At 55.5% G+C, this 20,889-nt stretch overlaps 12 protein-coding genes across 12 annotated transcripts; 7 read left to right on the top strand and 5 right to left on the bottom strand.

Moving 5' to 3' along the window:
* Nucleotides 1-17: 17 nt before the first annotated feature.
* BAUCODRAFT_51551 (uncharacterized protein) lies at nucleotides 18-1,742 on the bottom strand (the record flags this gene model as incomplete). Its single annotated transcript, XM_007677166.2, has 1 exon — nucleotides 18-1,742. A coding segment is annotated over one exon (1,725 nt), but the record flags the coding sequence as incomplete, so codon positions are not given.
* Nucleotides 1,743-2,213: 471 nt separating this feature from the next.
* BAUCODRAFT_33398 (uncharacterized protein) lies at nucleotides 2,214-3,973 on the top strand. The gene has a single exon (XM_007677115.1). It carries the CDS (start codon nucleotides 2,236-2,238, stop codon nucleotides 3,490-3,492), a length of 1,257 nt encoding a protein of 418 aa, XP_007675305.1. The 5' UTR covers nucleotides 2,214-2,235; the 3' UTR covers nucleotides 3,493-3,973.
* Nucleotides 3,974-4,209: 236 nt separating this feature from the next.
* Nucleotides 4,210-4,569, bottom strand: BAUCODRAFT_46147 (uncharacterized protein; the record flags this gene model as incomplete). Its single annotated transcript, XM_007677151.1, has 1 exon — nucleotides 4,210-4,569. A coding segment is annotated over one exon (360 nt), but the record flags the coding sequence as incomplete, so codon positions are not given.
* A 286-nt stretch (nucleotides 4,570-4,855) lies between these two features.
* BAUCODRAFT_122097 (uncharacterized protein) lies at nucleotides 4,856-5,204 on the top strand (the record flags this gene model as incomplete). Its single annotated transcript, XM_007677744.1, has 3 exons — nucleotides 4,856-4,968; nucleotides 5,044-5,125; nucleotides 5,181-5,204. 3 exons carry the CDS (start codon nucleotides 4,856-4,858, stop codon nucleotides 5,202-5,204), a joined length of 219 nt encoding a protein of 72 aa, XP_007675934.1.
* Nucleotides 5,205-6,230: 1,026 nt separating this feature from the next.
* Nucleotides 6,231-8,176, bottom strand: BAUCODRAFT_23917 (uncharacterized protein; the record flags this gene model as incomplete). Its single annotated transcript, XM_007676960.1, has 2 exons — nucleotides 6,231-6,824; nucleotides 6,851-8,176. The coding sequence occupies 2 exons, from the start codon at nucleotides 8,174-8,176 to the stop codon at nucleotides 6,231-6,233; spliced, it is 1,920 nt and encodes a 639-aa protein (XP_007675150.1).
* A 400-nt stretch (nucleotides 8,177-8,576) lies between these two features.
* Nucleotides 8,577-9,385, bottom strand: BAUCODRAFT_68627 (uncharacterized protein; the record flags this gene model as incomplete). The annotated part of the gene is made up of 3 exons (XM_007677261.1): nucleotides 8,577-8,968; nucleotides 9,022-9,193; nucleotides 9,245-9,385. The coding sequence occupies 3 exons, from the start codon at nucleotides 9,383-9,385 to the stop codon at nucleotides 8,577-8,579; spliced, it is 705 nt and encodes a 234-aa protein (XP_007675451.1).
* An 889-nt stretch (nucleotides 9,386-10,274) lies between these two features.
* On the top strand, nucleotides 10,275-10,963 carry BAUCODRAFT_130757 (uncharacterized protein; the record flags this gene model as incomplete). Its single annotated transcript, XM_007677743.1, has 2 exons — nucleotides 10,275-10,425; nucleotides 10,446-10,963. The coding sequence occupies 2 exons, from the start codon at nucleotides 10,275-10,277 to the stop codon at nucleotides 10,925-10,927; spliced, it is 633 nt and encodes a 210-aa protein (XP_007675933.1). The 3' UTR covers nucleotides 10,928-10,963.
* Nucleotides 10,964-11,906: 943 nt separating this feature from the next.
* BAUCODRAFT_147716 (uncharacterized protein) lies at nucleotides 11,907-12,452 on the top strand (the record flags this gene model as incomplete). Its single annotated transcript, XM_007677742.1, has 1 exon — nucleotides 11,907-12,452. The coding sequence occupies one exon, from the start codon at nucleotides 11,907-11,909 to the stop codon at nucleotides 12,450-12,452; it is 546 nt and encodes a 181-aa protein (XP_007675932.1).
* A 4,153-nt stretch (nucleotides 12,453-16,605) lies between these two features.
* Nucleotides 16,606-17,487, top strand: BAUCODRAFT_51717 (uncharacterized protein; the record flags this gene model as incomplete). Its single annotated transcript, XM_007677168.2, has 1 exon — nucleotides 16,606-17,487. A coding segment is annotated over one exon (882 nt), but the record flags the coding sequence as incomplete, so codon positions are not given.
* A 156-nt stretch (nucleotides 17,488-17,643) lies between these two features.
* Nucleotides 17,644-18,482, top strand: BAUCODRAFT_461127 (uncharacterized protein). Its single transcript, XM_007677741.1, has one exon. The coding sequence runs from the start codon at nucleotides 17,800-17,802 to the stop codon at nucleotides 18,067-18,069; it is 270 nt and encodes an 89-aa protein (XP_007675931.1). The 5' UTR covers nucleotides 17,644-17,799; the 3' UTR covers nucleotides 18,070-18,482.
* Nucleotides 18,483-18,528: 46 nt separating this feature from the next.
* Nucleotides 18,529-20,367, top strand: BAUCODRAFT_33388 (uncharacterized protein). The gene is made up of 2 exons (XM_007677114.1): nucleotides 18,529-20,198; nucleotides 20,258-20,367. Exon 1 carries the CDS (start codon nucleotides 18,876-18,878, stop codon nucleotides 20,196-20,198), a length of 1,323 nt encoding a protein of 440 aa, XP_007675304.1. The 5' UTR covers nucleotides 18,529-18,875; the 3' UTR covers nucleotides 20,258-20,367.
* BAUCODRAFT_147712 (uncharacterized protein) lies at nucleotides 20,352-20,889 on the bottom strand (the record flags this gene model as incomplete). Its single annotated transcript, XM_007677740.1, has 2 exons — nucleotides 20,352-20,367; nucleotides 20,426-20,889. 2 exons carry the CDS (start codon nucleotides 20,887-20,889, stop codon nucleotides 20,352-20,354), a joined length of 480 nt encoding a protein of 159 aa, XP_007675930.1.

Below are 20,889 nucleotides of genomic sequence, written 5' to 3'. Positions count from 1 at the left end.
TGGACAATAGGCTACAACTACACAAACTCAAAGGTATCCCCAACACCCCCCAACATCCCCTTTATCCTCGTACTCCCCACAACACGCTCTAACGCCAAACCCTCCCACTTCCCAAACAAACATCTCACCCCCGTCTCCTCCACACCCACGCTTCCCTCGTGCACACTAGTGCCCAGATACCCACCCACCACTTCCTCATAAAACACAGGATTATCCGGCACACCGTACAATACCACCCTCCTGACCCCACGAATACGGAGACGGAAGAAATGATGCGCCCGCTGCGTGTACAAGAGGAATTGGTGACGCCCTGTCAAAAAGTGCGAACGAGCGCGCCGTTGTTCGGGCACGGAGCTGTAATCGTGTATGGCGCCGAAGGAGATATTGGCCGTTTGCGTGCTTGTGGCGAAGTAATTGCGCAGACGGAGGAAATCGAAGTAAGTGGGGATGAAAACCAGCACTCCCTGTCCTGTGCCCGGTTCGGTCGGTTTAGGTAGGCGGAGAAGGGACGGTAAGACAGCAGTGGTGAAGTACTTGAACCGCGCTTCTGGGTCTGCGGTGGGGGAGGGGGAGTCGAAGCGGGAGAAGGTTTGTTTCACGCCCAGACCCGAGATCGACGGGGCGGTGATGGCACCGGGGTAGGTGGGCGTGAGTTTCGCTTTTCCCGTTATGTTGAGCATGGAGCTGTTGAACAGCTTGTTCATCTCCGGGGTAATGTAAGCGGCGAACACGACTGTTTGGCGCAGGTACTTTGCGTTCCCGTCGAGGTAGTAATTCCGCACGCGTGTGAAGTCCGTCCCATGCGCGTCACGAGGTTGGAGATTGAGGTGGCGGAAGACGATCTCTACGTTCTCCCAGCTTTGCATTTGCATTGCGTCTGCTTGATCTAGTATTAGTACTTCGATGGAGGAGAGGAAATCGAAATCCCGTTTCTTCGCGTCTTCGTTTTCAATGAGCCGGCGTAGACCGAGGGGCGAGGCGAGGATGACGTCGGAGGTGTAGAAGGGGGAGAAGAACTTGAGGGTTTTGCGGGTGAATTTCAGCCCGGTGAGGAAGGCGTTGTCGTTGTTTCCGTCGAAAAGCTCGCGGTAGTCTTCCGGCATGGTGGAGTCTTCGTCAATGGGGGCGGTGAAGGAGTCGGTGAAGCGTTGCCGGTTCTCGACTTGGTCGGGTTGGAAGAGGGAGATGATCTGCTCGCCGTAGTTGTACGCCATCTGCCGGGTCTCGGTCAGGAGGAGTACTTTGGGGCGGGTGAAGCCTTGGTCTCGCAGGTCGAGGGCGTCGGGATTTGAGGCTTGGGCGAGTTTGGCGGTGTTGCGGAGGACCTTGTCGCGGCCTTTGAGGATGTGGTTGACAGCGTGGAGACAGGCGAGGGAGCGGACGCGTGATGCATTCTGGGTGGTGCGGTCGCCGAGGAGGAGGTCGGTGTAGTTGAACACATATGGTGCGATGGCGCGCTGGAGTCCGTCAAGATTGGAGATGGTCTTGGCTGCCGTCTCTGCCAGTCGCTTCTTCAAGGGTAGCTCCTTGATTCTCAGCGGTGTCGGCTTGTGGATGATGCTTCCTTCTACGCCACTTGGAGCGGAGACGGTAAAGGTGGCCTTGTCTGCCATTGCCTGCTTCTCCGTCCGCCACTTATTCGCTTGGATGCTCTCTAGCCGTCTCACGAGCTCGTTATCGTCGACATTAGCGAAGTGAGCCTCAAATGGATCCGACATATCGTCTTCATGATCGTTGTCCTCTAAGTCGGCATCCCCAGTTTTCGTCGCCTCTTCCTCCGCGTCATTGTCCTTCTCCTCAACATCGTCATCTGCGTCGCCGTTCTGCCGCTCCTCCGCCCCATCCATGCTCGCAGTAGGCTCGTCCACATCAAGCTTGCGCCTTTTCCGCCGCCGCCCCCCATCCCTATCAGCAGACATCTGAAACCCCTGCATCAGCGCGCTGTACGCCTTCACAGCCGGCGCCACCTCTGCCTCTTCATCATCGCCCATCCCGCCGTCTGACTCCTCCACCTCCACCCCATCCTCCGCTGCCTCATCATCGCTCTCCGCCGGCTCGACCTCCTTGACACGCTGACTGTCAAACCTCCTATAACCTGCTCGCGTTCTGATTCCACTCCTCGCAAGCTTCCCGCTCGGCTTGGCCACTCTTCCACGACCTCTGAAGCCTCCTCGCCCACGATACGGCGCCATCTTCATTAATATCGCCTGTTGCGTGCCTTCCCGAACTTTTCACATGCGCCTCGGCTCACCTTCCTCCTCCAACAAGCGCACAATTTCATCCCACCACAAAATCTTGGCGCATCTTCAACTCATCTTCACCCACCACTACTACACGACGACGACACCCTCTCCGCCCGGAGCGCAAACACCGCCAACACAGCGACGCGAAGATATGGGCACCCCCTTCATCCACCTCGCGCGCCCTCTCGCCCCGGCCCCCGTCTCCACCACCTCCCATAACGCCCTCACAGCGCCCATCTCCATCTCCCTCCAACCGCAAGCCCTCCTCTCCATCCTCGACCACGCCTCCCGCCGCCCCGCCGCCCAACCACGCGTCATCGGCACACTTCTAGGCACCCGAAGCGAAGATGGCAGCGAAGTCGAGATCCGCGACTGCTACGCCGTGCCCCACACAGAAACCACCGAACAGGTAGAAGTGGACATGGACTACCAAAAACGCATGCTCGAGCTACATCTCCGCGCCTCCCCCAAAGAAGTCCTCGTAGGCTGGTACGCGAGCACGCTGGAACTCGACACTTTCAGCGCCCTCATCCAGAACTTCTACGGCCAGCAAGGCGAAGGCACATGGCCCTACCCGGCCGTCCACTTAACCGTCTCCACCGAGCCGGGCCAAGAAGTCGAAACGCGCGCCTACATCAGCTCAGCCATCGGCACAACCCTCGAGCGAGCAGGAGACTCATGCCTATTCATCCCCGTCCCCTGCTCCGTCCGACAAGGCAGCGAAGCAGAACGGGCAGGTCTGTCGCTCATCGCCTCTGCCAAAGAACGCACCGATCGCACAGTTCCCGTCTCCACCGACCTTGAAACACTCGAAGCCGCGATCGAACAAGTGCTGGAATTCCTCGAGCGCGTGGCGAATTACGTGAGCGATGTGCTGGACGAAGAGAAGCCGCCTTCGACAGCGCTGGGACAGTATCTGTTGAATATGCTGTCCCTCGCGCCAAAGGTGGAGCTAGAGGAGATTGAGCGCAGTTTCAACGAGCATGTGCAGGACGTGCTGTTGGTGGGTTATTTGGCGAATACGATTCGCACGCAGATTGACCTTTCGAATCGCTTGGCTACGGCTGCAATAACGATGGGTGGGGGTGGTGCTGCTGGGGGTGAAGGAGGAGGTGGGGGAGGTGGTGCGGCGGGTGGGGATAGAGAGCAGAAGGGCGGAGAGAGAGGGCAGAGGAGAGATAGGGATCGGGATGGCAATCAACAACGCACTGGACAAGCTGGCCCGGGAGGCCGGCGGGGTGAGCAGTAAACACTGGTGTACTGAGGCTGCTGAAAGTGGGCAAGAAGAGGGGAGAGAGAGAGGGACGCAACAGCAGCAGCGTAAGAGGAGTGACTTGAGCAAGCGCACACGCTTACTTGCTTTGCTCGGCGGGTTGAAATCCGTGGTACAGTAGCATCAGCATCAGTCATATATCCGAGCAATGGCGCCCAGCAGAGGGGCCGGTTTCGTTCAACGCGCCGTTACGGATTCCGATGATGCATTATACATTTGCTTGCCATTCTACGACGTGCTTGCAGAGTAGTGATTGTAGGTCGTGCGTTGCCAAGCTTTCGTCTCGTGATGGGCCCGCGTAGCCAGATGCAAGCAATAGCAGCGCGCTCAATATCTCCATCATTCGTTCACTCACTCAGTGCAGATAGGACAACCGCCATCAGTGTGGTTGCTTGTGCTGAGGACCATCCCATCCACCCAGAAACGCCCTGCCGAAAAGGCATCAACTCCGCCGCCACCAACGCCGTCGCTAAATCGTAGACAATCAGGATGATCAGACTCCTACTCCTCCGCCCTCGCCCTCTTCCCACCGCGCCGACCCCCTCCCTCATGCTCCCCTTCAGCTTCAATGTCCCTCTTCTTCCTCCTCCCCCTCCGCCCCTTCTTCCTCGCCATCTCATCCCCAACCCCACCCAACTCAGCCACCGCGCCCAACCCCTCCACCTCTCCCCCACCTTTCTCCGCATTCGCCTCTTCAAACATCCGCCTCTCCGCCTTAATGCCCCTCTCCTTCCACATCTGCTCCAGAACCCTTCCCAACAACCTCTCGTCGTGCCGCAGCACGAACTTGAAGTCGTCGACTTTTATTTTGGCGCGGCGGGAGTAGGATGCCGATTGGGCGGCGGCGTGGCAGGTTTCCAGGATGAAGGTTGTGAGAAGTTCGTCGAGGGTGGAGAGGGTGGTGTCGAGAGGGGCGTTGGAGGTGGTGCGGTTCTGGGTGGAGGTTGGGTAGGTGGTTGTGGCCGGGTCACCGAAGGCGTGGAGGAGCTCGGTGAGGTCGGTTTGGGAGAAGTAGAGGCCGTGGGGGCGGGCGCGGACGCGGGGTTCGGCCATGGTGGGGATGAGGTGGTGGTGGTGGTGGTTGTGATACTCCTAGTCCATCACGATACCTGCTCCGCGTTGCAAGTCGTTCGAAAAGGTTGATATTGAAGTCGATTGAAGCGTCGTATGTTGGCTTAGAGTCGATCACCCCGACTTTTGTCAAGCTCTCGCGCATTCACATGCTTTGACACCTTGCCATTTGCAGCAGGCACGCATATCCCTTCACTTTACCCCATCACCTGGCGCTAGTCTTGTACGACTTGGCAGCGTATACACAAGGCCACAACGTACCTTCACAATGCTCGGCATACTCAAGTTCCAAACGCTACTGATGGTGGTGCTGCTCTTCATCTGCTCCTGCACCTATCTCCATGGAGTCTTTCCTGCGTGGCTGGACCGGAATAAGGCTGGGTATATACTTCCTTCGCCCTAGCACCTCGCTGGCTGTGGCAATATAGCTTTCAAAGTCGCTGATATGGCAAGCAGACCACTGGGCACCTTTTGGCGCGCAGCCCGCATAGGCGAGAGACTAAGCCCATACGTGAGCATTTGCTGCATAGCGATGGCAGTAAGTAGTATTATTCACATACGCGTTACCGGCGAAAGCTTACTTCGGACTATAGGTGAGCTTGTTGATGGGCGGATGACTGATTGGACTTTGGAAAGTTATTGCGGATTCAGCGACGGCGTTGAGGTATCAGTGCGGAGACTTCAAGGTGGTGTCAACGTAGCGGAGAGGCCACTCTCGTTATGGTACAGTACCCCTTCAACGGAATCACAACAAGCATACAATCATCTCGGTCACTCATCCAAAGCATGGCTGTGGGCAATACACTTGAGCGCTAAGAATGCCGACAACGCAGGCCATTGAGAGCGTCCTACCTCAGGCCACCGGCCTGTCGCATCAAGCCGCACGTCTGCTGTACCCTTTCACTGCACGCTTATCTACTCATCCGTGAGGCAGTCACCCAACCCTACGTAAACTATCCTCCTGCCCAACCAATGAAGTCTGCCTAGCACGAAGCGAGCGTTCATTCTACCGTCAGCACCAAACATCCTTCTCATAGGCTTCGATCGGCATCTTACCCTTCGAGCCGCGAAAAGTTCGCATGGCATCAAAGTAATCCCACCCCTGCTGCCTCGAGCACTCCACCGAGAACTGCAAATTCATGCCTGTCTACAGCGAGGTTCTCACAACATGCTGCGCGGCCTTCGAAATTGGCGGTCGGACTGGGTATGCGGGAGTTGGGCTGGCGGCTGTGCATGTACTAACACGCACTAGCGTCGCACTAGTGTGGCTCGTGTGAATGCAGTGCGCAGGCTGCAGCGATCAGGCACGAAGCTTCGCCGTAAGCGGTAGCCAGCAGCAACATTCACATTATTGCCAGAGCAGGATTGGAACACCACTGGAGGCGAGTCTTGACTGAACCTATTGAATGCGACGGTCCTTGAATTGGAAGTCAACAGCAGTAATGACTATACGAGCAACTTGTTTCGGACCACCCACCATACCTCTCTCAGGTGCTCTCTAGCCCACACTCTTTGCTGGAGCAACATGAAGCATAGCCCCACTCGCCACACCGCACAGCGGCAACCTGTTGCATCGGGGTCCCGTCCTTACGGTCACACCTGCATTCTTAGCCAAGCTGGGTTGGATGCCAGCACCTCGTCGTTTAGTCTGACTCGACGGCTGCCCGCGGGAGCAGGTGCTTGACGCCTTTGTACACGCGCATCGTATTGTCGTAATTCCAGCCGTTCCGGTTGAGACATTCGAACGCATACTCGGTCGTCAGACGTGTTTCGAAGGCGAGTTGACCGACCAGGTAAGCAGCCTCGACCTTGCCGACGAATGGCGGAAGGCTTAGGCTTGCTTCGTTCAACTGAACGGTTCCTGAGGCGCGATCATAGCTGGGTCCGGATTGCTTCGTATGAGCTGAGGTGGTGCTGCTAAGATGAGAACTATCTGTTTGAGCAGATGTGGCCGTTTTGCGGGACGTCGCAACCGTATTGTTGGATATATCTTCGCTCTCGCCATCAGTCTCGCCTTTGCAGGCCTCGAAAGTCTTATATGGGCGGTGCAGGCCGGGTGGGGGCGACAGTACGATCGACTTCTCGGTAGCGCTGGCGCGATTGGTCCGGCAGGACTGGCTAACGTGCAAGACACTGCCAATCTCATTGGTGTTGCTGTTCGTCCGATATGGTGTAGCCGGCAGCGAATGCCCCAGGCGGTGGAATGCGCGCATAGCTCCTTCGTAGCTCCAGTAATGCTCCGTTAAAACACTGGAGTGAGTACTGATTCGGCATGCTCGCCTCGAAGGAGAGCTTGGCGACGAGGCACGCAGCCCAAGTCCCATTGACGCTTATCGGAAGGACCGGCTTGACCTCGTCGAGGCAACGGTGAAGGTAAATTAGTTCGATGGCACCCACGAAGTCCGGCGCGTTTGGCTGCTTGACTGCTGTGTTCGCAAGACCACCCTGAGACTGAACAGACAAGAGCGAGCTCTGATGTAGTGCGAGACTGCAAGGATTCCATATCATTTCGGTTATACAGCGCCGCCAGAAGCTCCTCTTGCACCCTAGAATATGCGCGCCTGGCACGCTCAGGTTTCCAACCCGCCCGGTTCAGTAGCACGAAGGCGTACTCGATTGTCATGTCCGTCGCACGGGCCACCAGTGCGACTAAGCAGGCAGCTTCAACGGTGTGGGTGGATGATGGGAGCTGCGGGAATCCACGGTCTCGGGCAGAGTTTTCAATGAAATTGTAGGCGCCATAAATGTCAGGTAGGCATGACGGCACAACGACACTGTCAGTGCAGTCGCCAACATACGCACGAGGAGATGCTGTGCTGAAATCATCCTCTGTGATACTGTCCAACTCCCGAAGCCACTTCTTGGTTGAACCCTCCGCCTCACGCGTCTCAAACTCTTCGATCGTTGTCTTGCGGAAGTAGGAAGGGCTCAGCACATGTGAAGTGCCTTCTTCCGCAGTCGAATTGTCTGCGTCAGCAATTTGCTGGGGACGGCATGCGCGGCATGGCGATGCCACCATTATTGAAGAGCGAGAGGTGCAACGGAAGTCGGGCTGCGTTCTTGGGTAGCCAGTAGAGCTGAGAGTAGCTTCGAACAAGGTTGACGTTTCGCACTGAAGGCGTTGTGACAGTGCCGAGAAAGCATCCGCGTCGAAGTGTATCGCATCCCGACAAACCAAAGTGATAGCTAGAGCTTTGAGTACAGGATGCATATGGTTAGGGTAACGAGCATCCTCAGACTTGACCTTGATCCTTCGGAGAAATCTCGCTTGCTCTTGCCTAATAGCAAAGACCCATTTGAGGGCAGGGTTGTGCACCTTGAAGCACCGGAGCAAGAAGCAGTTCCGGCTGTAGTAAATTGCGGTCGCTTCTGAACGCAGCTGTCTGCAGGTATGGAGGAGGCCCGGCGTGGGATAAGTTCTCGGGAAGGAAGTGACATCGATCTCAGCATCTTCGATCAGAGCGCACTCATATATGCTGTTGCGAAGCTCAGCGGCCAGACGGCCAAAGGGTGCCTGTTGGAAGGGCAAATCTTGCGATGGCGCCACAAATTCATCAATGACGTGCCATTTCTGATCGCTGCGGATCATCTGTTACAAGCTCAGGACTCAGCCTGTTGCGCAGCGCTTGATTCCAGGTGCCGACGCAAGACTTGACTTGCAGTGACGTTTTATGTGCGCGAAGACACAATGTGCAAGGCTGGCACGACCCGTGACACGGCGCTAGTGTTGTTAAGTTCACAAAAATCTTGTGAATGCAGTAGGAGGATCTCTCAACAGCCCGCCCGGCTCGACTGTTGGCGATACCCAGCCATTTGCAGTGGGGTGCGTCTATAACATACAGCACCGGTACGTGACTGTTCGCAAGAGCCGGACGCCGTTCTGTTGCGGCCGATCTATGACAAGGGGTCGGATTTCGTGCTGCAAACGCATGTGGAGCCCCTTGACCCAAGCTTCGCAGCTTGCTAACAGATGTTGGAGACACATTCAATCATGGTGCGCCGTTGGTTTGTGTAGCCTTCGTGCTTTCGTTGCGCTCGACAAGTTCCCCGACGCCGAGCTGTCTCCCCACCCTCACCTTCCGCTTTCTCTCCTTTTTCAGCCCATTCGCCCCGTCCGCAGCCTTGCCAGCACTGCCGACCTCGCCGCCTTCGTCTTGGCCGGCAGTGTCTTCGTCATCGGAGTCATCGAGCGCTTCCTCTCGCAGATAGCCGAGGTCTCTGTGCATGCTATACGCATCTTCGCCGTCCGCGTAGTACTTTGCCTCAATGCCCTTTACTTCAAAGCCCAGGGTGTCTCGGTATAATGCCAACGCTGCCACATTCGATACACGGACATGAAGTGAGACGTATACAGCGTTGTAAGTCTCAAACATTGCTCGTTCTGTAGCGTGCTGTTAGTGACAAGCATGCTACATGTCGCCAGCAGTGACTTACGACTCTGCCGCATGAGCTTCTCCGCCAAACCAAGTCGCCTGTGCGTCCTCATAACACTGAGCGAAGTGATGTGGCCGTGCTGTATCCCATCGGCCGGATCCTCCTCCATCTTCGCCAGTACATACCCTACAATCTTCGGCGCATCATACGGAGTCTTCTTCGGTCTTGATACCTATACCAAGATTCTCAGCATTCGTCCCTCGTGAACTAGAATGGTACATACGTCAACGGCGACATAGCTAAGCTGAGGCCAGCTTAATGCGTGATAGAGGTAGTATTTGCAGAAGTAGTTCTCCGGTAAGTTCGTAATGTTCGTTTGCTGGACATGAGGTATGTCTGACGGATGGAGCACGCGTATGTCCATGGTCGGTAGATCAGGAGCGGAATAGTGTGACTGTTGATCATATGAACGCTGAGTGTTTGACAATGCCACGGCATGAAGTGGGATGTGAGAGCCGGCGAAATTCGCCTTCGACCTCCGACCTCACCCACTACGAATGATTAGAATGAAGCATACCTTATCACAGTTCCTGAAATACTACGGTCAAATGCTAGCAATTGGTGCAGCAGCGTACCATGCGGCTATTCACACAGCGGAGCAGATAATCAAGGCACTTGCAGCGCCTTACTCTCGGGTTATCACGAGAGATTTGCCGGAAGGGACCCTATGTGGGATGGTCACCTTATATCTTGCTCACCTACCTCCTTCTACTTCATCTTGTGGCTTTTGGAGGCGCTCGTATGGCGGCTCTACCATTCGTTCGGCTACTGTAACCATCCGTTGGTTGCCGATCTGCTCAAGTGTTCGATTCGACGAGCGACCGACGAGTGCTCCGCCCGGCAGCATGCACGGGTCTGTGGCTCTTCGGGCAGCCATGTTGTAGCGCTACTGCATCTCTAAGTCCTCTGTCGTAAAGGTTGAAGAGTGCCTCTTTCTTTGAGCGGCTGTGAGGCACAGCACCGACTGTGAATGTCGTGTTTGGCCGATGCTTCAAGGCTCAAGCTGCACTTCGCGTTAGCAGCACTTGCAGCACCTTGCCTCCGACATGCCCAGCAGCAGCCACAAACTCATCCAGGGTATTGTGGCATCTCCTATCCACGATCGCACACTGTCCTCGTCAAGTCTGACATTGTCCAAGACAGCCACGGTTCTTCTACTGTATCGCTGCCTGCTCGTGTGCTTCAGGTTTTCCACAGCCTGACACTAAATGCCAATCCTTTATCTCCCCAGGTCGTGTGCAAAGGCGTTCGAGATGTCTGCAAGGCGACTTCTGACACTTGATGCCACAGAGACGGAGACCTCTGATGGAGAAACCCGTCCAATCTCTGCCAGCGAACGCAAGGCTGGGGCAGCGGACCTTGATCGTGATGTCCGAACAAAGGCTATTTTGCAGGGTTGTCAACGTACTGACTGGTGACCACAGCTGCGGTCGAGAACGCCATCACGGGAGAGTCGGCAATCATCCATGGCGTCAACATCTTCGAAGAGCTCGAACGAACCCGGGAAGAGATCGACCAGCGCAACGCCATTTGGAAGGCCAGGCGAAGCAGCGTACAGCGCGGCAAGTCCGAGCAGATGTCACCCGATGAGCTGAGGTCGGCCTTCGAGAAGATAGGGTCGTACAACATCGGGCTTGCTGGGACTGAAAGCAATTACATCCGCTTAGTGAGATCAACGGCGAAGACCGTGCAGTATCAGCGCGAATGCGATCGCATCCAGGACGAGTTAAAAGATCTGCATAAAAATAAGCTGAAGCTGGACAACGCCAGAGTCCTGATCAGCGTGCTCGAGAATGAGAGGGACAAGCTGAAGAAGAAGCACGATCACGGAAAGACTGAGATTGCGCGCCTTGATGGAGAAATAGAGAAGATGAAAGCCGAGACGAGCGGACTGCGTCATGTGTAGCATTGGCTGAGAGGATTGCGATGAATATAAGGGCGTAAATGGAAAGGAAGGCTTGATGAGAGCGCTTAACAACTAGAAGCAGCTGGTTGCCGCGAGACAGCATAGCTGGGAAGCATGAAGAATGAGAGCAGCGAAGGATTAGAACCTTGAAGCAGTAGCTCGAGCAGCGGAAGGAAGTCCTCCAGATATCGACTTCGTCGTTCTGGTGCTTCGCGGGATGTCGCACTAGATCGTCCTGAGAGTAGGACTCTGGAGGTGTAAGTGGACTTGGATGAAGGAGCCGTCCTCGCCTCAGCCCGCCTTCTTGGCAAGCATGATCTTGGGAAGGAGGCGGACTGCATGTCTTACAGTGTTGCTGCAATGCTAATCGCTGTTGCCATTCCGGCTGGAGCTTGAGCTACGAGTGTTAGGCTGGCAGGGTGCAGGAGAGCCAAACACATCCATTACCGTCTGGCCTTTGCCACGTGTTCGGCTGATATATCACGTGACCTATGCTTCCGATCGCTCTGCACATACCTCACGCATCTGAGTTTCGTAGGGTTTACGTGATGAGACTGTCCATTAGCTTTTAAGGGGAATACAGGGGACATATGGTAGACTTAAACGCTGTCTCAGCATTTCGATGGAGATGATGTCTCCTTTGGTCTTGAGGTCCGCGGGTCATCGTGGTAAGGCGCCGAAATGTCGAGATCGGTAGGTTCAGGCATAGCTCGCTGGTGAAGTTTGAAGAGTGCCTTCCGCATTTGTGAATTGTGGGCCGAAGCACAGGCCGTAACTTGCGGCTAGGTCCCGCCAGCGCGTGAACACAATATCAGATTCAGCGGTGACGGCTCACGCCAGCTTTGTAGAGCATAGCTTTTCGCAACGCAGAAGAAGCTGCATGGTCAACATAATAAGGAAGAAGCTCACCAACACATTTACCTCCCAAATCACATCGATAGAGCAGCAGGAGTGCAGAAGCCGTCTTTCGGTTGACCACATGGCGCGAACTCGTACGTCACCCACACATGCCGAAGGAGGTAGTATTGTTGCCGGGCGCTTTCTGACCGTCTTGGGTCCAGATCATCTGGAGATGAACTTGCCATTGAACAAAACCGCAAGCAAGGCGGTTGGCTCTCGCGCTTCAACGATTCTGGCGGCCAGCGTTCGAGGCGGCAGGGTCGAGAAGGCGACATCACACCTACAAGCCGCAAGCGTGGCAAGATCGAGACACCAAGTTCCGCTCAAGCAGTTCGGGTCGTTGTCGGCCCGGCAGCTGCATGAGCTGAATGTCAAGAAGGACGAGAGCTTGATCCGCCGCGCAAAGTCGATCATGGCTAGGCCATCGCTATGGGGCTCTGGGAGTGCGTTTGTTACGGCCTCACCGCAGCCGCCCATTCGTCTCGCCCAGAAGCGCAAGGCAGACACTATTATGGAGCAGTGTGAGCCCAAGCGCAGACTGATACAGTCCGAGCAGGGTTCAAACATCAAGCAACACAGCGATAGTGGCTTGACGGTAAGCTCAGCATCGCCAAGAGCGTTGTAAGACGCGAACGCCACCTACAGCGCGATCTCGGTGTCAACAATTGACTCAGCCATCGGGACTCCGTCAGCTCTAAAGACGAGCAACCTGCCGGCAGGTACTGTCCCAAAAACTAGCGACGCAGCATCCCACAAGATGACCCTCAGCCATGGCGGTGTTAAATTCACTCATAGGCAGCTCAAAAAGGGCGTCAAGGACGAGAGTACGGCGCTTACTCAAGCACTGGCCACGGTTCGAGATCTTGAGGAAAACGTCGCGGATGCAATTGAAGCACGTCGGACTGCGGCGGAGCGTCGTGCGAAGGCGGAGCTGGATCTCAAGGAGCAGAAGGACCTGACCAAGACCCAGCAAACAGATCTGACGCGCAGCCGGGGCAGAGTTGACCAGCGGGATCTCCAAATTGCGAGGCTGGAGAGAGAGGCGATTGGCCTCCAGTCGCAAGCAGCACGTATGTCGGAAATTGTTGCTCGTGTACAGGAGCAGAAGCGAGGTCTCTGGGAAAACTTCGTCAGACAGGTCGTGATCGGCGCAAGCCTTGCGTCCAACTACACTGACAAGCATAGGGAACCGGAGAAGCAGCTTCAAATCAATGTCGAGCTCAAGGCCCGGCTGACGCAGCATGAAGAGCAGATGAGTGAGCTTAAGCGTGTGAACAAGAAGCTTTCCGAGACCAATGACGAGCAGCTTGAGCGTATCGATGACATAGCGACGAGGCTCAAGAAGGCGGATGAAGACGTCTTCACCTACCGTAGGGACAATACCAGGCTCGGGCAAGAGAACCAGCGTCTCCAGCGTCTCGAGTCTGCGTATCAACAGCTTCGAGGGAATAAAGCACGGCTCGAGAAGGAGAAAGCCGAGCTCCACCGCGCTGCGAAGCGGGCAGTGCCAATCAAAACTGTGAAGGCGCAGGTTGATAATCTCGAGCGCACCGTTGTCGAGGTGCAGGGCAAAGTGCGCGGCTACGCTGATGATATCGCCAAGCATAAAAAATGCTTCGAGCACCGAGTGCATCAATATGAGCAAGCAATCGGACATCTGGATGGGGAGCTTGCCGAGTGGGAGGCTGCGAACAGCCTCGCAAGAAGCACAGGACCGCGGTCCAACATTGATGCAACCAGGCGTCTGAAACTCCGTCCAGAACACGCGCGCCTCAAAGCCGTAGTCGATGAAGAGCGGCTCGCCTTTAAGCAATCGAGAGCAGAGTGTGAGAGGCTGAAGGAGGAGCTGAACGGTGTCGTAGGTCAGCGCGATATGCTGAAGGAGAAGCTGAACAACGTCGAAGATCAGCGTATCATCGCAACAGACGCGACAGAGCAGTTCCAGGGCATCGAGTCTATGGTTCAAAGCCAGTCAGGAATGCAAACGAGCAACGGGCTGACCGGCCCGAATTCCACCGCAACGCATAGTGCGGAAGCTCTGATAGCAGTCCAGAGGCTGCAAGAACCGATATTTGCTGACGGTGTCGAGATCCTTAGCGAGCTACTTACCCCCGAAGTCCAGCCCGGTATCTTCTTCCCTTCGTCGCACAAGAAACGGCCGCATCGGCAAGCATGCGTCGAAGAAGCCGGCAGCTAGGACAACTAAAGTATTGGCCAGATCTGCGAACATCGCTACTCTACAAGTATATGATCAGGTCTGCGACAAGTGCAAGCCGATCATAGACGATATCGCGGATGGCGATAGTACCATGCGTGACGCAGTTGAGCAAGAAGGCTCTGACGTAAACTCCGACCTTCCCGGAGCGGCGCCACCCAGTACGTGTGTCGATATCCACGGGTACCAAGCCGTACCCGAGGATGAGGTCGACGAGGTCACCTAGTTGACCTTGCGGTCTGTAACCGTCAACAGCGCTTGGAGGACGATACGAGCGAAGAGCAGGTTAAGTGAGCGGTACTTTCTCCGCAGCGTTGCATTGTACGATTCGCGGAGATTGCTGCCATCGCCGCCGCCACCAATCCAAAAGATCCTCACAATCACCCGCCCGCGGTCCTGACAACGGCTCCCAGCGGCGTGCTGAAGAGGGAGTATAGCGGCAAGCCGCTGGCCACAAGCCTTCCAATAACCCTTGTGGCGTCAAGTATCGTTTGTCCGGCCAGCCCGGCTCGCAAGCGAGCTGCGAGAGCGACCGACAGACCACGATCCATCCACTACGGATCGTGAGCGCGCAAAGTCATACAGCGCGGCGCAGTTCCCCACGCCCTCCCACGGGCAAATGGTACGGCCGACCCTGTGACTGGGCAGGGTGCAGGTGCCATGGGTGCGACTGTGCGGTTCAACACCTTTAGCACCGTCATATGGTGTAGGTCTGGGCTATGGTCGGTGTTGAAGAGCACATGGGATGACCCAGTCACTTGCCCCGCTCCATCGTGCCTTCATGATCTGGCGGGAATCCTCATACTTCGACTGCTTCCTGAGGTGCTACCGACGCAACCCTCCGGACAAGTCGCCGGGACGCGCGTGTCGGTAGGTCTCGTCCACTCACAGCAGAACCGGCCAGTTGTTGTTCTGGTCACGAGCTGTGAGACCCACGGACTTTAGCAAGGCGTTTGCGGGTAGCATGGCGGGTGCGTCAATGTCCGGACAGAGCATGTGCTTGTGCTACTCTTGATACAGATCATAGCAACGATGGTGGCGGCAGCGCTGTGGCGAAGGAGAGACATTCGGCAAAGACGTCCTTCCAAGTCCACTCGCGCTAGCTCGGCACTTCTCCCCCTCTGGATCCTTCTTCATGGGCCATCCACGGTCATCGGCATACCATCAAGGCCTCATTGCCACTCACTGGCACCGGCTCGAAATCCATCACCACTCATAACACTTCAATTCTTAGCATCGCAAGACCAGAATCTATTGGCATGGCGGAAGCGGTTACAAAAGCAGTGCGGCATTCTTGGCTTCATCGCGTAGCGCTCGCCTGCTTTCCTGCTTTGCTCGATGCGTGCTTGCTTGCTCATTAAGCGATGTATTACGCGTTTCCGGAGTGGTTTTGCCGCGCTGGAGAGCAGATGTTTGCGGGCTAAGGATGCTCAATATGCTTGATTGATCAGCTTCATGCTGCTTGTACTTCAGTACTCTGCTAATAGTGACTTATGCATGGGTAGAGTATGGCTTGTGATGTTAACGTCGAGGAGAGGAGGAACCCCACTGAGGTGAAGAGAGCGCGCGACGTGCCCCTCCGTCCTCCGCCAACGCAACGCCAAGCGGCCATCCCTGGCTGGCAGAACTACCATGACCTCCAATCACGCTTCATCTCACCCATGCAAGCATCAGTAGACTATGACATGTTAGACAGATTTGCTCGACGGACCCTATGATCCCTGAAGCCTGCTGCGGGCTCTAGCCGTCCGTTCGTTACCGGCCTGTTCCTATGTCTCGTTGTAGCCAGCCTCGGTAGCCCGGCTTCACCTGCATCTTAGTGACTTCCTAATACAGCAGTGGCACGAGCCCCTGGACACACTCAAACCCCACCGGGAAGAGTTGAATACTGACCGCGGGGATGCCTGCCATCTCTTCCAGCAGCTCCAGTGTGTTCAGCCGGCTTACTGGCAAGAAACCGCAATTATATGAAATACAGCAAGGGAACAGTACGCAGGAAAGGTTCAATGCCAGTCTTCCACTGGATGTGCCAGCCGAAGGTGACAAGAGCAAACTACTCAACGGTCACAAGAGGGAGAGCAGCATACTGAGTCTGCCAAGTAGTGTCTCGGATCTTGGCCAGAACGTCCGCAGAAGCGTATCATTACGGACACACCGGACACAGCCGTCAGCAAATAGCATAGGACATAGACCAAGATATCCGTCATCCGGCAACCTTCTCGCCAAGTCACCGCCTTTGACTTCGCCAGTCGAGGCTGGAGAGCCGGAGCCGGAACAGAAGGAGCAACCTGCACAGCCCGTGCCTACTATACAACCTCCAAGGTCACGCGGCAGACTGTATCCAAGATCACTATCTCAGCGCTTCAAGAGCACCGACACCCTCCCACTGGTGCAGCCCACGGATACGTCAAGACCGCCTGTACCTTCGTTGACCACCAGCCCTTCCAATGCCTCATCGACGATGCTGGCAGCACCCTCCGTTGCGAAGCGGCAACCGTCCGACAGACCTACATTAACGTCACAAAACAGCTTCGTGCGGGACGTATCTTCTTCGCACGGTTCTACCACTAGCGCGCCATTGCAGCCCGTCTACACCACGTCGACGGTGAACCTAGGCAGTCAAAATCCGCAAACAATATACCAGACCATCCACGAAACCTCCGCTAAGCGCATGGCCACAATCGACTACTTACGGAAGGTTCACGAAGGCAACGTTTTCTACTTCAACACGCTGCACTACACGCCGGCCTCACTCGCCGCAAGCGTACCTTCAATGCAAGGTCAGAAGCTCGGCCGACGGGCGACTAACTACCTGGCATTGGGTTACAGCTTACCATTGCTGATGGAGCTGAACTCCGGTACCCCACTAGAATTCCTGCGTGCTCTTTCAGCCCTTTTACACGAGTTCGAGACGTACCAGAGCCTCTCCGGCTTCGACGTCGGCGGTGGCAGTCTAAGCAGAGCGCGCGTTGGCCAGATGTTCAAGTCAGGCATCGGCCTCGGCAAAAGCTCCGGCATGCGGTCAGGGAGGCGATCGAGCGCAGCGACTGATAGCCTCACGCTAGACCAGTCGAAAGCGAACCTACTCGGCCTACCATACTCAGTCAGCGAAGCTGCAAGTCCGATAGAATCGCCTTCGCCAAGTAGCAGTGGACATGACTTCAATCACCTCTTCACGCCGCACCTTCCTTTCGATCCAGACTTTGAGATGACCTTCACAACGCTATGCAATACGCTCGTTGTCGTGTACACGCACCTTCTGACGTTGGTATCGAACCCCGATATCTGCTCAATGTCCGTTGGCGAAGCTTTCGCGAAGGCGGACAAAGCTGTTCGCAAGATCCTCGTTGCGAACGTAATGCGGGAGTTCGAGGACAGTACGCGGCAAGGAGTCAAGACCGAGGTTGCTGGGTTAGGTAGGCTGGTTCTTGGCGGGCTCATGTAGGATATGGCCCAGCGGGACCCAGCTGTTGCCGAGCCGAGAGAAGGCACATTATCATGCAGCTCGTACTGAGTTGCGCGGCTTTGACCCTTCGATGCGACACGGCAATATGCGTGAACGAACGAGCTTATGGTGGATGCTGATGACACTTATGTAGAGATACCCAAGATACGAGATCGCTACGCTTCATACAGCCAAACCATACCGCTAGCGCCAATGGTATTAATATTCTAGACGGGCCACCATACTCTGCAGGCTCCAATATACCCTCGCGTAATTGATTGATAGCTCGTTGTCAACCTAATCCCGACCGCAATGAGGACATGGATACATTGCGGATTCAGCATCCAATTTCCCCTCGCAGCCAACTCTCATGCTCCGTGCCAGGTCGCTATCGTTCGCGGACTGCCCGTAACACCTGCCGAAACGTATACGGTTGTTCACATGGTCCGAAATCCCAAAAAGCAACCCTGTGCAGCCAGGCTCCTTGAAGGCCTTCAGAGTACAGTCACCAGAACCTCCAGTCTTCACTCGGCAGCCCTGTGCTGGACCCAGTCACAGCGAAACTCTGTGAATGGAGGGTAGATGCCGCATTCATTATGCCGCAAGACTGTTACCGCGCTGTTCCCGGAGCTGCAGTCAAGCGTTTCTCACCTTTCCAAGCCGACATCGAGAGTCCACAGGCCTACAGGATGCATGACATACGCCCACAAGCCCACGTCGTAAAAGTCCCATCCAAAAGAATCCCATTTGGTGACGATGGGGTATAGCCATGCACCCAAGCCCGCCGATACACCGATAACAATCAGTTTCCGAGCAACTACTCATCCTTCGCCCCTAACATATGTAATGTTCTGAAGCATTGAGACGTGATATGCCTCCTAAGCGTCTTCCTCGTTTTCTTCTTCCTGACGGCGGCTAGCGTCGGTGTAGCGCAGACGGAGTTCGGCTCAGTGCTGAACCGAACTTTCTTCGTACCTGCAGACGGTCAGAGAAATTTCAGGAACTCAGAAAAAGGCGGTTGCACGACCTTCGAGTGGCTGCATGTCACGCCCTATGCCGCTGATAAAGCTGTAGATGCAGGCATGTTGTTGTTGATCCACATTAGACGTGCGCCGCAAGAACGATAAGAGTCATCGCTTGAAGCCGTTGCTCGCTTCAAAAAGGACAGGTTCTACTTCTTAGTCGCTATTGACTTTTCGTCTCAAACCCACCTTACACCAATCCATCCTTCTCCTTCCGATACATCGTGGCTCACCAAGCATGACTGGTGTGGATAAGTTTGTTAACTGATTGTGGCTGTGTACAAGAACCTCGTCCAAGTTGAAAATTGCGTTCCCAGGATTGACAGCATCTGATACGGTTACTGATTAAGCCGTCACCCTTCCATAATGGCACCAATGGCAATGACGCCTGAATCATCAGGCACAACGACGCCTACCACGACCGCTTCGAAACTCACAGAAGCGGGCATGAAACATGCGTCACCTACAGCCAATGGCCATGCATCCAAGCTATCGCCACTGGACGCTTCGCTCATGACAGTAGAACTGTCGAAAGCACCGCGATCCGTGCCAGCGCCTGACAGCGAGGAGACGAAAGCGCAGAAGACATGCACCGACCACATGGCTACCGCCCGTTGGACACAGGAGCATGGCTGGGAGGCGCCTCAACTCAGGCCTTACGGCCCACTTGAGATCATGCCTACTGCCAGCGTACTGCATTACGCCGTTGAGTGCTTCGAAGGTCTCAAGCTGTACAGAGGCTACGATGGCAAACTACGACTGTTCCGTGTCTCTCGTAACTGCGAGCGCATGCGGAGGTCCGCAGCACGTATCGCTTTGCCCGACTTCGAGCCCAAGGAGCTTGAGAGGATGATCGTAGCTCTCTGTGCCAGAGACGGCGCGAAGTGGCTGCCGAAGGAGAGGGCTGGCGGCTTCCTGTACATCAGACCTACCATGATCGCCACCGATCCTGCGCTTGGCGTACAAAGGCCAAGGGAGGCCTTACTGTACGTCATTCTGGCCTGCTTCCCAGACATGTCAAAGAGTCTTGCTACGCCAGCACCGCCAGCAATGCAGGGTCAAGCAAACGGCGCATCGAACAACTCTGGTCTTCGACTCTTGGCTTCCAAAGAAGATACCATCCGAGCATGGCCAGGTGGTTTCGGTTACGCTAAAGTGGGTGCAAACTACGGGCCTACGCTTGTCGCGCAAGGCGAGGCGAAAGCGAGAGGGTTCGATCAGGTCCTTTGGCTGTTCGACAAAGAGGCTTATGTCACTGAGGCGGGTGCGAGCAACTTCTTCGTGGTGATGCGGGAACCGACGAGCAACAAGTTGCAGCTTATCACGGCACCCCTGGAAGAGCGTATTATCCTTGAAGGCATCACTCGTGCGTCGATCATTGAGCTGGTCAAGGAACGCTTGTCTGGCACTCACAGCGATTTGGAGGCAGTAGAAATGGTAGAGAGGCGCTTCACCATGTCAGAAGTGATTGATGCTGCGAAAGACGGGCGGCTGGTGGAAGCCTTCGCGGCAGGCACGGCGTTTTTTGTTGCCCCAGTGAGCCTCATCCATTTCCGTGACAAGGATCTCGACGTTCCCATGGATGGTGATAGTGGGAAGTACGCCCGACTGATTAAGAAGTGGCTGGTGGACATCATGTACGGTAATGTGTCGCATGAGTGGGGTGTGGTCGTTCCCGAGCAACAGTAGCTAGAGTAGAGATTAGCCGCAAGGCAGCGAAAGTTGTGTTATGCGTTGCGGAAGCTTACTGAAGCTCACTTGTCATACGAGCAACTGTCATGGCGACGTAGCGAGGACGAAGGTGAGTATTAGTCTCAAGTCACATGCGACGGTACTACCACTTCACGCTCTTTGTTCCCTGCTGTTTTGTCAGTCGTAGTAGCTTGGGTATCACCACTCTCCTCAACCCAGCTTACCCGAACTGTGCCCGGAGCTCCTTGATCGGTGTCCGTGATAAATGGATGGTGAGCACGGGAACGTTGCGCTTCTTGGTGTCGCCTAGTAAGGCGCCCATGGTCTCGAAGGCATCGTCAGACTCAGGTTCGCCTTCTTCGACGCCAGCCGGGTTGTTGGCTGTCCTGGCCGTCTTCTTCGGCTCACGTAAAACATCAATCACTTGCGAAGACAGCGCGTTGTATTGATAGCATTTAAGGCCAGCCGAAGCCAACGCACGCTTCGCGATCTCCACGATGCTGATGAGCTTGCTGGAAGCTTTCGACGGAGCTGTTAAGCTTATTATCGACGGCTTACCGCCGTCTGGCGACTCTGCTGTAAGTCGCGATATGATAGCTGCGGTACGGTCTGATATCTTGGTCGACTGCCGTACACTAAGCTTCACGAACTCGTACTTTGTCTCGAGCAAAGCTTGATCGGCGGCCAT

The sequence above is a fragment of the Baudoinia panamericana genome (assembly GCF_000338955.1).
Source record: "Baudoinia panamericana UAMH 10762 unplaced genomic scaffold BAUCOscaffold_5, whole genome shotgun sequence".
Taxonomy (NCBI): Eukaryota; Fungi; Ascomycota; class Dothideomycetes; order Mycosphaerellales; family Teratosphaeriaceae; genus Baudoinia; species Baudoinia panamericana.
The sequence above is the reverse complement of the archived record's forward strand: the minus strand, read 5'-3'. Positions and strand labels throughout refer to the sequence as shown.